At 39.6% G+C, this 14976-nt stretch overlaps 1 protein-coding gene across 3 annotated transcripts in view; it reads right to left on the bottom strand.

Annotated features, from left to right (window-relative positions):
- Positions 1 to 14976, bottom strand: part of mdga1 (MAM domain containing glycosylphosphatidylinositol anchor 1) — a 181232-nt gene that overhangs the window by 59090 nt on the left and 107166 nt on the right. For all 3 annotated transcript variants that reach the window (XM_083540401.1, XM_083540402.1, XM_083540403.1), the window contains 2 exons: positions 2444 to 2713; positions 1256 to 1585 (listed from right to left, as the gene is read on the bottom strand). In XM_083540401.1, coding sequence (XP_083396527.1) covers positions 1256 to 1585; positions 2444 to 2713 — 600 coding nt within the window. The remainder of the gene's footprint in view (positions 1 to 1255; positions 1586 to 2443; positions 2714 to 14976) is intronic.

Raw genomic sequence — 14976 nt, 5'->3', positions numbered from 1 at the left:
TGGACAGGTCGAGGTAGATATATGGTGAAAATTGAATGGTTTATGTCGATTAGTTCATCAACATTCTATTCTTTGGTCTAATTAAAAAGGAATATGCAAAAAAAGTGTCCCCAATGAATTCCTCATGTGATGGAATTTCAGGTTGAGGTACAGAAAATGCAACTTCGTTAAAGCTTATTTCTTAAAAAAAAAAAATGGATTTCCACGCCAACATGGGGGTCTATAAAGTAAAATCCGAAGTTTACTTGTATTTTATTTCAGCGCCATCTATGGCCTTATTCTGAGTGGCATCCAAGATGCAGTGGTCATTTGATTTATGATTTCGGTTACCAGGAGGGTTTTTGGCAATGCTACGTGAGGTTTAAGTGGCAACAACAACTCATGAGCTGTCATAGCTTGATGGCGACAAAAATCCGAAACTCGTATACATACAGGTAATCCATTTCCAGTGACATTTATAATCAAGAATGAATCAGCGTAATTTTTTGACACGATTGAAACTGAATAAACAAAAACATTTCTGTCAAGACGCCTCGCTGGCGTGAGAGGCTTTTTCAATCTGGAAAGTGTGTTAAAAATGGGATGGAGGCAAAACTGTGCTCTGGAAAAAAAAAATAGTTTGACCAATCCTTCCTGTCTGCCCACTCCTGTGGAAAAGTAAAGACCACTTCATACATGACTGATCCCTTACAGCATGAGAGTAAAGATAGCTTCATACTGGAGCTCCCACTCCTGCGCTAAAGCAGAGACTGCTAGATACCATACGATCTGTAGATACAATCTACAATATGAAGTAGACCAGACCTCTGGACTATATATAGGATGCGTCTGAAAAGCGACCTTCTACTCGTAATGCTGCAGGACATCGTTATCCCTATACGAGGATATTATTGCAGGAGACTTCGCAAAAAAATAATGCCATTGTGATCCATCAGAAGTAAACTCAAAACCCATGGTGGCCATGATGTTTAACCTTTCAGGGTCCCACTTTTGGGAACTCGCAGCTGAGAAGGTCCTACCTAAATTGAATTGGTAACAGTTCCTGACATCTGTGTGCTACATGCACAATTTATGTATCTTAGGAAAGAAGACACTTTGAGCTTTACTTTCATTATTTGGAGTTAATAATGCTTAAAAAGATACTAAGTTATAGATGCTGTAGTGATTTGAAACTTTTTTTTTTTTTAGTACATATACAATTTCATGCAATGATAAAAGAAAATGGCACACAAGGACACACAGAATACGTGCTCACCACTGCTTTGTGTGATATTGACGTCGACTCGGAGCTCGGGAACATTACTGCCGGGGAAGTTGGCCACGCAGCTGTAGGTGGCTTGATCTCGGAACTTCATGTCTACGATCTCCAGGCTGCTGGTGCCAGGGGGCATGTCGGGGTCACTGCGCAGCACAATGAGGCTGTCTGATGGAGACACGGGGGCGGCGTTTTTGTACCACGTGTAGTTGACTTTATCCTGGGGCTGGGCATCGACGTGGCATGACAGCTTGAGGTCACGGCCCATCTGGATGCTCTCACCGTCCTTGTTCGAATCGGGCGTGATCTGGAACGTCAGGTTCTTCATTGCTGAGAGGAAAGATAAAGAACAAAAGAAAAGAAAAGAAGAAATGGACATGTGAAAGATTCAGATACAACTGCATTGATGGCAAATTACCAAAGTATACCAGTGTTTTAGTCTAATAATGTCTAGATCAGAGATCATCAATAAGCAAATCTCAAGGCCTGAGACCTTAGATCAGACTTCCAAACAAAAACTGCCTTTGGAGCTGATCCTTTGGGGCAGCTTATCCAATCACATATATTCCTGAACTAATAAGATCTCACCAGTTCAGAAGTTCATACAAATTACCATAAATAGGTAACTAGTGGTTATTAAATTAAATATATAACTCATATAATTATTTAGTCATGTAAGTTGTCCAATTTTATGTAACCTGACCTAAAACTACTTTGGCTAAATACCCTTAAATACCCTTTTGGATAAATACCACATGATGTAAAGTCTAGCAAACACATAAAAAAAAATAAAACACTAATCAATGCCGGGGGGATTGGAAATGCCGTTGCTGGCAAATGATTCAACGTCATTCAACTTTCTTTTTGATAATATTCGTCCAGGTTGGTGATGATGATGGTTGCCCAATTTGATGATAATCAGTGATCATTTGTAAGAGAAGAAACAAAAAAATATCCAAGATGAAGAAAAATGTAATTGGAAATTTTGGATTAAATCAGGCCCAAATTTGGCCTGATGATAGTAGTGTGAAAGCAGTGACAGCACTTGGTCTAAATATGGTCACAATGTTCCTTAGACCTTCTACAATCAGAGTCAAGGTTCAAACAGACCTTCCTATAGGGTGCCGTAGACACCAAAGCCAGAAGATGTAAACGATGCAGAAAAATAGACTTAACAAGAATACGTACATCGAACGATAAGGTTGACGTTTCTCCTGGCCGGGTTTCCGACATTGTTAACGGCGGTGCAGTTGTAGAACCCCGACTCGGCCGGAGTGACCGAGCGCAGAGTCAGAGATCCGCCGCGAACGATGGAGCGACGCGGCAGGGGGCCGGGGTATCGCGTCCATGTCACGGTGGGTGTCGGGAACCCGGCTATGACCTCACACGACATGGTGATATCCTGGCCCGGGTCCACCACATAGGTCTCGTTGACCGAGAGCTTTAAGGCTGGAGGAGCTGAAAGATGACCAGAGCAAAGTTTACTGTATGTGCCAAACATTTCACTGTCTTCCCACAGCCATGTAGAAACGTATATCAAGTCAAGACGATGGGACGCAAACTAAAAAGAGACAGAACGCTCACGAAATAAACGCTTCAACTTCAAATCGAACAGTTTTGAATGAAATGGAGGAAAGAAGAGACTATTTTTAATCCACCACGGATTCAGAGACTAGCGAGTGACCCTCAATGGAATGAATCAGATCTTGCTTTTTTTTTTTCCTTTCTGCTAAGCTGTTGAACTGAAGCGATCTAAAAAAAAGAAATCGTGTCTTCATACACCAGGGATATTAATAGACCCAGGCTATAACGCTTATAACCCTTTAGTATATTTATGTGATTTTCAACACGGAAAGCAAAAAAACTAGTTTAACTAGCAATGTTTAAACTCCTTTCATGCACCTGGAGTTACACAATTATATCAACATGGTTATACAACATGCTGTTAAACTCTCCATTCTGATTGGATCAGGAGATTTGTATCAAGCAGCTCTAACAGAAACACCATGGCAAATAAATCTTGCTTGAAGTGTACATGTATTTGATATGTATGGAAGGAGTCTCCCTACTATTAACCTCGGCTATAATCCAAATGACAACAGGAACTAATTTAATAACACATATTATATACAAAGTACATATGAAGCAATGCAAAGTATTAATACATGATACAAGATCTTCACCTTTAATAATAGTAATAGGATTAATACACTGATCAGCATAAATTTATCACCACCTGCCTAATATTATGTTGGTCCACTTTTGCTGCTAAAATGGTTCCGACCCATCAAACTTTAACAGGATGAACTTCTTCAGCAGTTTGAGCTTCAGGAACTCGTCTGTTGGATCGGACCACATGGACCAGCCTTCGCTCCAGACGTGTATTAATGAGCCTCGGCCGCCCACGACCCTGTCGCCGGTTCAACACTGTTCCCTCCTTAGAGCACTTTTGATAGCATACCAGGAACATCCCACAAGAGCTGCAGTTTTGGAGATGCTCTGACCCAGACGTCTAGACGTCACAATGTTTACTTGCTACCCAATATATCCACCTCAACAAAACAGACCCATGATTAGGAGATAATCAGTGTTATTCACTTCGCCTGTCATATGTTATACCGTCATGTTATGCCTGATCAGTGTATAATCACTAGTTTCAGCAATATCATCGTCATCGTTAGAAGTAATAACCCATCTTCATCATTACAACTCGTAGTAATATCATCATCATCATCATCATCATTATTAAGCATTAATAAATATTATTATAAGTGGTAGTAACCTCATCACTATCATCATTAGTAGTAGTTGTGTTGGCAGTAGCAATAGAATCATCTTCATCATCATCATTAGTTGTAGCAATCGTTTCATCTTCATCATTACTAGTACTAATATCATCATCATCCTCATTATTAGTAGTAGCCATGTCATCATTTGAAATAGTGGTAGGAGTATCATCATCATCATCATCGTTATCAGTAGTAGTAATAACGTATAACGAATAACGCATAATAAATATAAAAAACCTTTTTAAGAATTAAGAATGAAAATTAAGACCTGTATCATCAAAAACACGCACAAGAAGCCTTAACCGAGCCCTACATTCTTTTTTTTTTCAAGCTAAGTATCGCTAAAATTGCACTTCCCCATAGCTGAAAAATCAAATCCATCTAAATCTGTGTACAATCCAAGAAAAAATAATGTCAATAACAGAAAGCTGATTGGCTGTTGGTCTCATTTGTATTCGTCATACAGCGAATTGTATTCGGACAAATGAAAGTAAAGAGTACGGCAGCACGTACTAGTGTACTGATACTTACGTACTAATATTAAGGTGGAAAATAATTTAGGACCTGAAACAGCGAATGTAAGACTTTTTAAAGCCTAAAATCTTAACTTTTTAGGACCCTGAGGAAACCCTGATTAGAAGAAGCCTCATCAGCATCATCTACATTACGAGCAGTAATAATATCAGCATCAGCATTAGCAATATCATCATTATTAATAGTAGTAACATTATTATTAGTAGTACTGTCATTATCATCATTAGTAGTAATAGCTCCATCTTCATCATTAATAATAGTAGCAACATTAACAGCAGCCTCATTATTATTAGTAGTAACCAACCTCATCATCATCATCATCATCATCATCATCATCATATGTAGTAATAGTGGTAGCAGTAGTGAAAGTATCGTCCGCATCAGCAGCAGTATTGATATTATTAATCATCATCATCATCATCATCATCAATAGTATTATTAAATAATATAGTTATTAAAACTTATACCTAAAAAAGGTATTTCTAAAACTATTAATTAAGCATTAACGAGCTTTAATTAAGTTTAAACAAATTCGTTAAGCTGAAATGAATTTCAACAAACAGCGGAGAGAACAGCGGGAGAAAAGAAAAAACTAAGAGGACATTTTTTATTCAAACATTTTTGCCGGATAACCGAAATCCATCCTTTCGCCATTTGGATCACTTTCTCCGTGAGCTTTTCTGTTGTATTACTTTACATATACATGAATATCCCCCCAAAAAATACGATCTTTTAGAGGGAACAGCAAAAACAAAATGCATAATAATAATAATAATATTAATAAAAGGTACCAATCTTGCATCAGGTATGATATAATGTGCTTTTGAATATGCTCTTATGTTCAGTTCACTAGGAACCGTATCAGGATGAAGGCTGGGGTTTTTTTACCCTGAGAATCTTTTCATGCACATGAAAGAGTTTTATAGCTGGGTTTATGAAACTGTGGGAGGAGATAAGAGCAAAAAAAATAAAAAATAAAAAAATAAAAAAAAAAACAGCATTTTTATGAAAAAGTGGATTATGTCACCACCTACAGCCAGATATTTAAGGTCTTTTTTTTTTAAATCAGATAAAAACGATGAAGTGCTGGTGAGGCTTCAATCTCGCTCAGCTACTCGTTCACTTTTATTACTGAAGCTGCTAATATCACTCTAAAACAAACAGCAAAAAAACAAATACGATAGAATAATCTTTATTTCTGAAGTAAATGGTTTTATTTAAATGCTCGTCCTGAAAAAAGTCCATGAATTCTGTTTGCTTGAAAGAGGTTTAGTCTTGCTCGGCTCGTTTTTATCTCTATAAATACATTCTTCTTTATTACGATAAGGATGCAAAGCCTCGCATGCGGTTTTATATTCTATATGATGAGTATGGATTTGAAATCAGGGTCATTTCACAAGACTTTGCATTCATTTCAGATGGTAACTGATGCTAGCGTGTGAAATGGTAAAGAAAAAAAGAAAGAAAGAAAAGAAAAAATACACACATCTATCTATCTATCTATCTATCTATCTATCTATCTATCTATCTATCTATCTATCTATCTATCTATCTATCTATCTATCTATCTATCCATCCATCCATCCATCCATCCATCCATCCATCCATCCATCCATCCATCCATCCATCCATCCATCCATCCATCCATCTATCTTTATTTATTAAAATAGTTTTTTTCGAACTGTGAAACCGAAATTTTCAATTTTTGGTGAAGAAAAAATAAATAAATAAATAAATGTAAAAATAAACACACACACACACACACACACACACACACACACACACACACACACACACACACATATATATACATACACTATAAGCTACACCATATGGACAAAAGTATCGGAAGCCATCCGTGGTTCTTCCACAAGCTTGTAGGCAAACAATTCTACAGGACGTCTTTAGATACAGTACAAAAAAATCTTTCGTCCACAAACTTTTGCTGTATAGTGCATTCGGATGAACTGTAAATGCTGACTATAGCTCTAGAACCCGACTCGACTATTACACACTGTCACACCTTAATTCATAATCTTCCCTTCCTTCACGGAAGTACATCCTGACCTCCAAACTTGTTAGCCCCCCACTAAACACTATTTCATGCAAAATGATTACAGCTGTGATCCGCTGGCCAATGACGGATAACCATGACATCAAGAAAAAAATTACATTTTAGAGAATAAACTCAATTTCATACACGTACTCCGTTAGCGGGCAGAGCGACCTGAAATGTCAAGGAAAATAGGAAAAGGTGACAGATGAACAGAGAAAATCAGACAAAAAAAAGGGGGGGGAAGAAAAAGAACAAGTGGAGCAAGAGTCGAGTTAAATCATATCAGATCGTAAAATGGGTGTATGCGATTTCAAAAGGTGTTAGCGTTTAACAGAAGTTGCTCGTTAGGATGTAACAAATTTAAACATCCGCGAAACCTGATGCTTGTTGGTATGCAGGGTTGCCAGGTTTCCACCCAAACGTCATAAAAAAAGCACGGCACCTGCAAAGCCAGGTATCGGTTGATAAACAAGAGGAGTGTCTGTGATGTGACGCATTTCTTTCACATGTCCTAAAATACAAATTTTAAAATGCATACCTGGCAACCTTGCTTAAAACTGCATTTAGAGGGAATATGGTTTAATTCTTTTTTTTTTCTTTTTTTTTATAAATTTATGCATAATTTCCGAATGAACACATTTGCTCATTTTTGACTCAAGAAAATGTGCAAAAATTCAAAATCTGTGTAGTTAAAAGTGACGTAAGAAACTGCTTTTTTTTCTTCATTCAGTCTCATTTTTCTCAATTTTAACTTCATGTTATTAGAAGTTTGATAGAGTTGTTCGGATGTTGGAGAGCTTCTTATAGGCTGGGATGTAATACTGTAGCTGTGGCTGCTAAAAGCATGGGAACTGTAGGTGTGCGCGTGCGAGGGAGGCGAGAGGCGATTTGAGAGCGTGATAAAAGTGAGCGGCGAGGCCATTAACTCCTCTCAAATTTACTGATGAGCGAAAGCGAGGTGCTCTGCTGAGTGATCACTATGCCTGCACACTCAATCCAATTCTACACATCGCTTCGGTCGCGATGTTGGACTTAATGCCAGCCCTCGACCCGGCGTAATCCTCTATCCGCAAATATCTAAGCAAAGAGACGCTCTTTCAAGCGCAATCAGCTTTCCAGACTTTAAACACTCCAATTGCAGGTGTGTACTTACTCACAGAAAGAGTGCAGAAGAAAAAAAAGAGGGATGGAGAAAGAGAAAGATTGGCGTTGCGTCTGAATGTTGCAGTGAATCGAATTATAATTCACTTCAATTAATCAATAAGATTAGACAAGCTGTTTAAGGACATCAAATGATGTAGCATTAATAGAAGGTGAGAGGAGAAAAAATACATTCCACAGCAGGATAAAGTGATAACCAGCGCATGAGATAAAAGACAGATAGAGAGAGGGAGAGAGAGAAACAGAGAGAAGGCGAGAGAGGGAGGGATGCAGAAAGAAAAAAGAGGAGGTACAGAAAGAGAGAGAGATTCATATATATATATATATATATATATATATATATATATATATATATATATATATATATATATATATATATATATAGAGAGAGAGAGAGAGAGAGAGAGAGAGAGAGAGAGAGAGAGAGAGAGAGAGAGAAGAGAGAGAGAGAGAGAGAGAGAGAGAGAGAGAGAGGGGAAAAAAAAGGCAAATAGAGAGAGTCTCTCTCCCTCTGTCTCTAAGTCTCTCTCCCTCAATCTATCTCTTACTGTCTCTCTGTCTCTTTCTTAATGTTTCTCTCTGACTATCTCTTACTGTCTCTCTCTATCTATCACTTACTCTCTTTCTCTCTCGGTCTCTCTCTTTGTCCATCTCTCATAAAATCAAAATCAAATCTCTCTCTCTCTCTCTCTCTCTCTCTCTCTCTCTCTCTCTCTCTCCCTCTTTAGCTTTCTCCCTATATATATCTGAATCTCTCTCTCTCCTTCTGTTTCTCCTCTTCTCTCTTTCTGCATCCCTCCCTCTCTCGCTCTCTCTCTCTACGCAGTACTCTAGGGGTTCCGTTCCGTTCGGACTCTACAATCCGGTACCGGCTGTGTTTCCCCTCCCTGCGCATTTCGGAAGTGATGTTCTCCACTAGAACTGTTCACTTTTTCGGGGGGCCCTGGTGCCTTAAGGTCCTTGAACCTTATATTGTTATAAGAAAAGCATCGGAATCTTTGGGATAAACTTTTTCCTTTTTTTTTTTGCATACCAACTGCATGTATTCAAGTGTGTACAAAAAACATTCACAAATTTCTCATCATTAGAAAATTCCACTTATCGATGCCGAGGCAGTCAGGAATCTGACGAGAAAGCAGTCGCGGGTAAAAAAAAACTATTTCTCGCCCTCCTTCACTCCCCGATCTGATTGCTTCGTTGTTCTTCAGACAGAAGAGGACCAGTTCGGCTTCTTGGCTGCCTCAAGACTCATATTTGTACAGCGAATAAGAAAGAGCTCACTAGAGAGAGGTGCCGTTAGATTGCACGAGGGCAGGGGGAGGGGGGCGGGTGGGGGTGGAGAATTTATCGTTTCAATTTTCCCAGATATTGGGAGGAAGAGAGTAGCGGATCACTTCCTGCCCGTCCCATGGTAACGCCAGTGATGTGCTTTACAGAACTTTGGTCTGACAGGAAAAAGAAAGAATAACTGATGGAGACGGGGATGAAGTGATAGTCGGATCCTTAAAGGGGGAAAAAAAAGGGATGGGGGGGGGTGAATGATGAGACCCCCGGGCCTGATTTAATGCTGAGAACAGCTTTCTGTTGAAGCTCGAAAACTAACCGGGTTCCATTCTTTACATCCATTCTGTCTTTTCAGACTTTAAATCATTTTAAACATGTAAATTGCTGAAATTGAAAAGTATAAAAAAAATCCTATAAAACAGTTTTATTGATTGATTATTAATTATTTAAAAAATGTAGAAATATAGACAGAAGTAAAAAACACCTGGCCATAAGACATAATGTGCTTTCTGAACATCTTATTCCACATTAATTGCTATTAGCTATTATAAACACTGTAACCTCCATTATAAATAACCTCCACTCTTCTGGGAAGATGTTACACTAGATTTTGTGGCGATTTTGTGCTCATTCAGTGATAAGGGTGTTATTAAAGTCAGGTCCTGATGCAGGAGAGGTGAGGAGGCCTGGAATGCAGCCAGCATTTACAAAGATCTTCCAGTCCAACACATAAACTAAAGCGAAGTGAAGGAAAAATCTAATGCTGCCACATTCAAAGACGTTCTATACAATTGTGCGATTCCAACTTTGTACAGTTTGGAGAAGAACCACATAAGGAATAGCTGGAAAAGACAAATGTCCCAATACTTTTGTCTGTAAAGTGTATATGGAAGTTAGACAGAGAAAATAGACAGAGGAACAGTAAACAGTAAAAGAGAGACAGAGACAGAGAGACAGTAAGAGATAGACAGACGGAGAGAGACAGTAAGAGAGAGACAGAGAGACAGTAAGAGATAGACAGAGAAAGAGAGACAGTAAGAGATAGACAGAGAGAGAAAGAGAGAGAGAGAGCGAGAGAGAGAGAGAGAGAGAGAGAGAGAGAGAGAGAGAGAGAGAGAGAGAGAGAGAGAAAGAGAGAGAGAGAGAGAGAAAGAGAGAGAGAGAGAGACAGTAAGAGAGAGACAGTAAGAGATAGACAGAGGGAGAGAGTCAGTAAGAGATAGACAGAGACAGAGAGACAGCAAGAGATAGACAGAGACAGAGAGACAGTAGAAGATAGACAGAGACAGAGAGACAGTAAGAGATAGACAGAGGGAGAGAGAGACAGTAAGAGATAGACAGAGGAAGAGAGACAGTAAAAAAGAGACAGAGGGAGAGAGACAGAAAGAGAGAATCAGAGACAGAAAAACAGTAAGAGATAGACAGAGGGAGAGAGACAGTAAGAGATAGACAGAGAAAGAGAGACAGTAAGAGATAGACAGAGAGAGAAGAGAGAGAGAGAGAGAGAGAGAGAGAGAGAGAGAGAGAGAGAGAGAGAGAGAGAGAGAGAGAGAGAGACAGTAAGAGATAGACAGAGGGAGAGAGAGACAGTAAGAGATAGACAGAGGGAGAGAGACAGTAGGAGATAGACAGAGGGAGAGAGACAGTAATATATGTGTGTGTGTGTGTGTGTGTGTGTGTGTGTGTGTGTGTGTGTGTGTGTGTGTGTGTGTGTGTGTCTGTGTGTGTGTGTCTGTGTATACTGAATAGCTGCTAATCACCTAGTTATTTTTAATTATCTACACAAACCCTCAACGCTGTACACTTTATCACCGCATGCGTAATAACAGGAATTGATGCAAAATCTACACTGTATATTATGTTTCTTGATAAACGAAAAAGCCCCGGAGCAATAACATCAGTGATACACACACACACACACACACACACACACACACACACACACACACACACACACACACACACACACACACACACACACATATATTACGTGCCCGAAACGTCAATAACCGTCCTCGCTACTTGTTTTTCTCATAACCTCATCCTCTATATGATTGTTCAATCAAAGTCAATCTCATATTAAATTCCATACAAACAACGTTTAGCATAAACAACAACGGAGCTCAGAAAAAAAAAGAAAAGAGAAAAACAAGACAGACAGGACGCAATTAGCGCTCTGCGATGTCTGACACGACGACGGAGTCATTAAAGCAATTTATGGCCACTGACTTAACGACACCCGGCTCAATTAGCGCTGTTGAATAATGTCGTGGCATCCTGCTCTTCCTCCTTCCTCCTGATGCTCCTGCAATCTGCCAAATGACACAATATATAGATGCACTGCCTTATTTCAAGCTTCGTCTCAAATACGTACTTTACGCAGGCCCATATTTCATTCATGAGGAATGAGGGATTCCTTACGTGCCCTTTCCTCAAGGGGAAACCCCGTGTCCAAGTACGCGCTCTATAAAACACACGTGCAGCTCCGTCCTCTTTACATTATGAACGTGGTCCAGAGATACGTAATTTTACTTTCATTGAAGTATGTTTTGTTTGAAGTATTGTACTTTACTACATTTTAACCGTATCCGTTACTAAATGAAAAAATACGAATATAAATAATGCAAGTGGTGTGTGTGTGTGTATGTGTGTGGGGGGTGCCCTGAAAACCACAACAGTGATTTATGGGTCAAGAACAAACTCACAAGAAATAAAGATGAGACGAACGAGACAGACGCCAGTGAACGCCTTCGAATCGAAAGTTTGTGCGCTCACAGTCTGAATTCTGAATTTGCATATGCGATTTTCCTCATTATCATAAATGGGGTTATAACAGGAATTTCTTTTACTTCAACTTTTTATTACTTTTACTCTAGTTGATTTTTAGACTGGTAAATTAACTTGTACATAAGTAACATTTTATTTTATTATAGTTTTTTACTTGAGTAGAATATTTTATTACTCCTCCCACCTCTGGATATCATTTCAAAGTTCCTCTTGGCATAGAAGCCACTGGAATATGGAAGGATTTGAGTTGTGCCAGAGCTGAGCTTTGACTTGACCATTCTAGCACATTCCCAAAAATACACCCATGCAAGGTGTTACTACTACCAGCATGCTTCACGGTAGGGAAAGTGTTCTCGGGGTGAGCAGCGTTTGGTTTCCTCCCAATGTAGAGCTTCATGCCAAGACCAAAAATTTGGTATCCCGAACATTTCTGCCTCCGACAACTCCAAACAGGACATAATACGACTCAAAACTTTTCCACGGTCTTGTTAACACTTTTGTATCAAAACTGTGGACCTCAGACTGATGACCTCCGTGTAACTTTGATCGATTTCTCCACTCCTTCAATATGATCTTTTCCAGACATGCAACCACAATGAATTCCATTCCACTTTCAGGTTCTAGAGGAGAAGAAAGTTCAATGGACTGAATACTCACGCAAGACACCCATAAGCTTTATTTGGTTTCTCTGGAAATAAATCAGAAGACGTCTGAAGAAGACGTCGTCTGAAATTCCGATTCCGATCCACATCTTGTTCCAGTTTTCATGTTTGTGTTTCTACACTCACTCCATCAGGAGAATCCTGAACTCCCTGCTGCTTTCGAGAGGTCTATAATAATATATGTTGAAAAGAACATTAGACTTAATTTAGTTTTTTTTTTTAAGATTTTGCAATGAAGATTTCAGCTATGAAGGTTATATCGAGAGCCGAATGGCAGTACGTAAAGGTAATTGGCCTCAATTTGAAAATGGCTCGGCTTTCATTACTGAATTTAATCATAAATAGTGGGGATTCACCTGCATTTCAAATTCTCCCTATGTCTCAAGTATTCAGAACAGTGTGTGAATCAACGTTTAACAAGACTCGCTGATTACATCTTTTAAATTAACATACAACTCACACCAGCTATAGGGATTTTAAATATATAAACCAATGGCGGCCCTTCAGTGTTGTCCTGCCTGAATCAATCCTCCTCGTAATACCATCATTATGACACCACGGCTATAGAATCCATCAATATTACAAAGAAACGCAGTATAACAGAGCGCTGCATCACAGACGGGAGTCTCATACAGCGAGAACGAATGTCATCACCAAAGCAAGAAACCCAATGAACGTAATTCAACACGTCTCCTTTCACTGTAGCCGCAGCTGCACCTCCCGCATTCATGATCTCTAGCACAAGCATCGATGTTAACCTCGTAAAATGACCCTGGGTTTTCTGTGCGTTTTTGTGCATGCATTACGATTTTCCTGGGGATTGAAATCAAGGTAAATTGTGCGTTACAGGTTCCCATAAGCATTTTTGCCTTATTTTATTTTTATTTTTGCAAATACTCGAGACGGCCAGGGTTTTCTGGTTTTGAGCGAGACGAAATGAGACAGCTTGAGATACTGAAGAATGTCCTGAATGCCATTCGATAGCTCTGTTAGAGCACGGGGTCGCAATCCTGCGTCTCTGACCGCTAGCATGAAAGGAAGTGAACGTCATTATAATATATACATTATATAATATTATTATTAAATATATTATTTCATTTTATAAGGAAGAGTATAATCCTAAAGCTATTCATGCCACAAGGACAGAAGAAAATGACCTCTTTATTCCTTTGTCATATAAACCTCCAACTACATGATTAGTGAAGCACTGCACACACACATACACACACAACTACAACCACACACAAGCACAAAGAGAATTCTTAGTAAGAGAATATCCAGTACTTGTTCATGAATATAATATATTTTTCAAGCACAGCACTCCCGAATTCTCTAATCGCCATCTTACACTGAATATCCCTTCATCATGGCAGCTGTTAGTGGGTGGGTTTTTATAAGACAGCAAGTACACAGCATTCTTTTCCTCAAAGTTGACGTGTTAGAAGCAGGAAAAATGGGCTAAGCGTAAGGATCGCTTAGCCCATAGATTCCGACCCAGAGTCTGACGGCTAGACTACTGGGTCGGAATCTATTAAAAGTGCGTGGTGAGCCGAAGCTCATTTAAACACGTAGGGGGGCGAAAGCTGGTCCGTGTGGTCCGATCCAACAGACGTAGCTCAAACTGCTGAGAAAGTTCATGCTGTTAATGCTCGATGGGTCAGAACTGTTTTAGCAGCAAAAAGGGGACCGACACAATATTAGGCACATGGGTGTATATGTGTGTTTGTGTGTCTGTGTGTGTATATGTATGTATTTGTGTGATTCAATTAGGTTCCATAGACATCTCACTCCTGAAGCCTGAGCCAAAAGTGCCATATATAATGTGCCATATATAAATGTGTATGCGTGTGTGTGTGTGTGTGTGTGTGTGTGTGTGTGTGTGTGTGTGTGTGGGGAAGGGGAACAAATTCTGCCTGGGGCAATGTTTGTGGCCTGCATGCTCACATGTCCTGCCATGATGTGTGAGTAGCTGCGGGTCCTCCTCTGATTAGCTATGCAGGTGAGCACTTCTGGGTTTGTGTATATTTGTGTGTGTGTGTGTGTGTGTGTGTGTGTGTGTGTGTGTGTGTGTGTGTGTGTGTGTGTGTGTGTGTGTAGGACCTCTACTTGTTGGCTGTCTAATATCGGGACCAGTAGCTTGCACAATCAATGGCACTGTACCCGAACATGTGGTGAAACGTCCATGCTTTTAGTCCTATCTCTCTTTCGCTCTTCTTTAATTTCCTCCTTTCCACGTCGATATTATCAAGTCGAAGTCGTATCCCTGGTCCGTCTCAGACGCTCGGCATACACATATTCGCACATCGTTCTGATCCGATGACTGGAGGCCTATCAGACTGGAAATCACTCGGTCGGAGACTGATATTGGAGAGGAAGTAGGACCATGATCATGCTTGTGCATGTGAGATAGATTCGCTTTATGGTGTATGGGTGAGACCATGACGGTGA

This window comes from Silurus aristotelis (genome assembly GCF_946808225.1).
Source record: "Silurus aristotelis genome assembly, chromosome: 4".
In the NCBI taxonomy this organism is placed as follows: domain Eukaryota; kingdom Metazoa; phylum Chordata; class Actinopteri; order Siluriformes; family Siluridae; genus Silurus; species Silurus aristotelis.
Note: the sequence above shows the minus strand (reverse complement) of the source record. Positions and strands in the feature narration are given on the sequence as shown.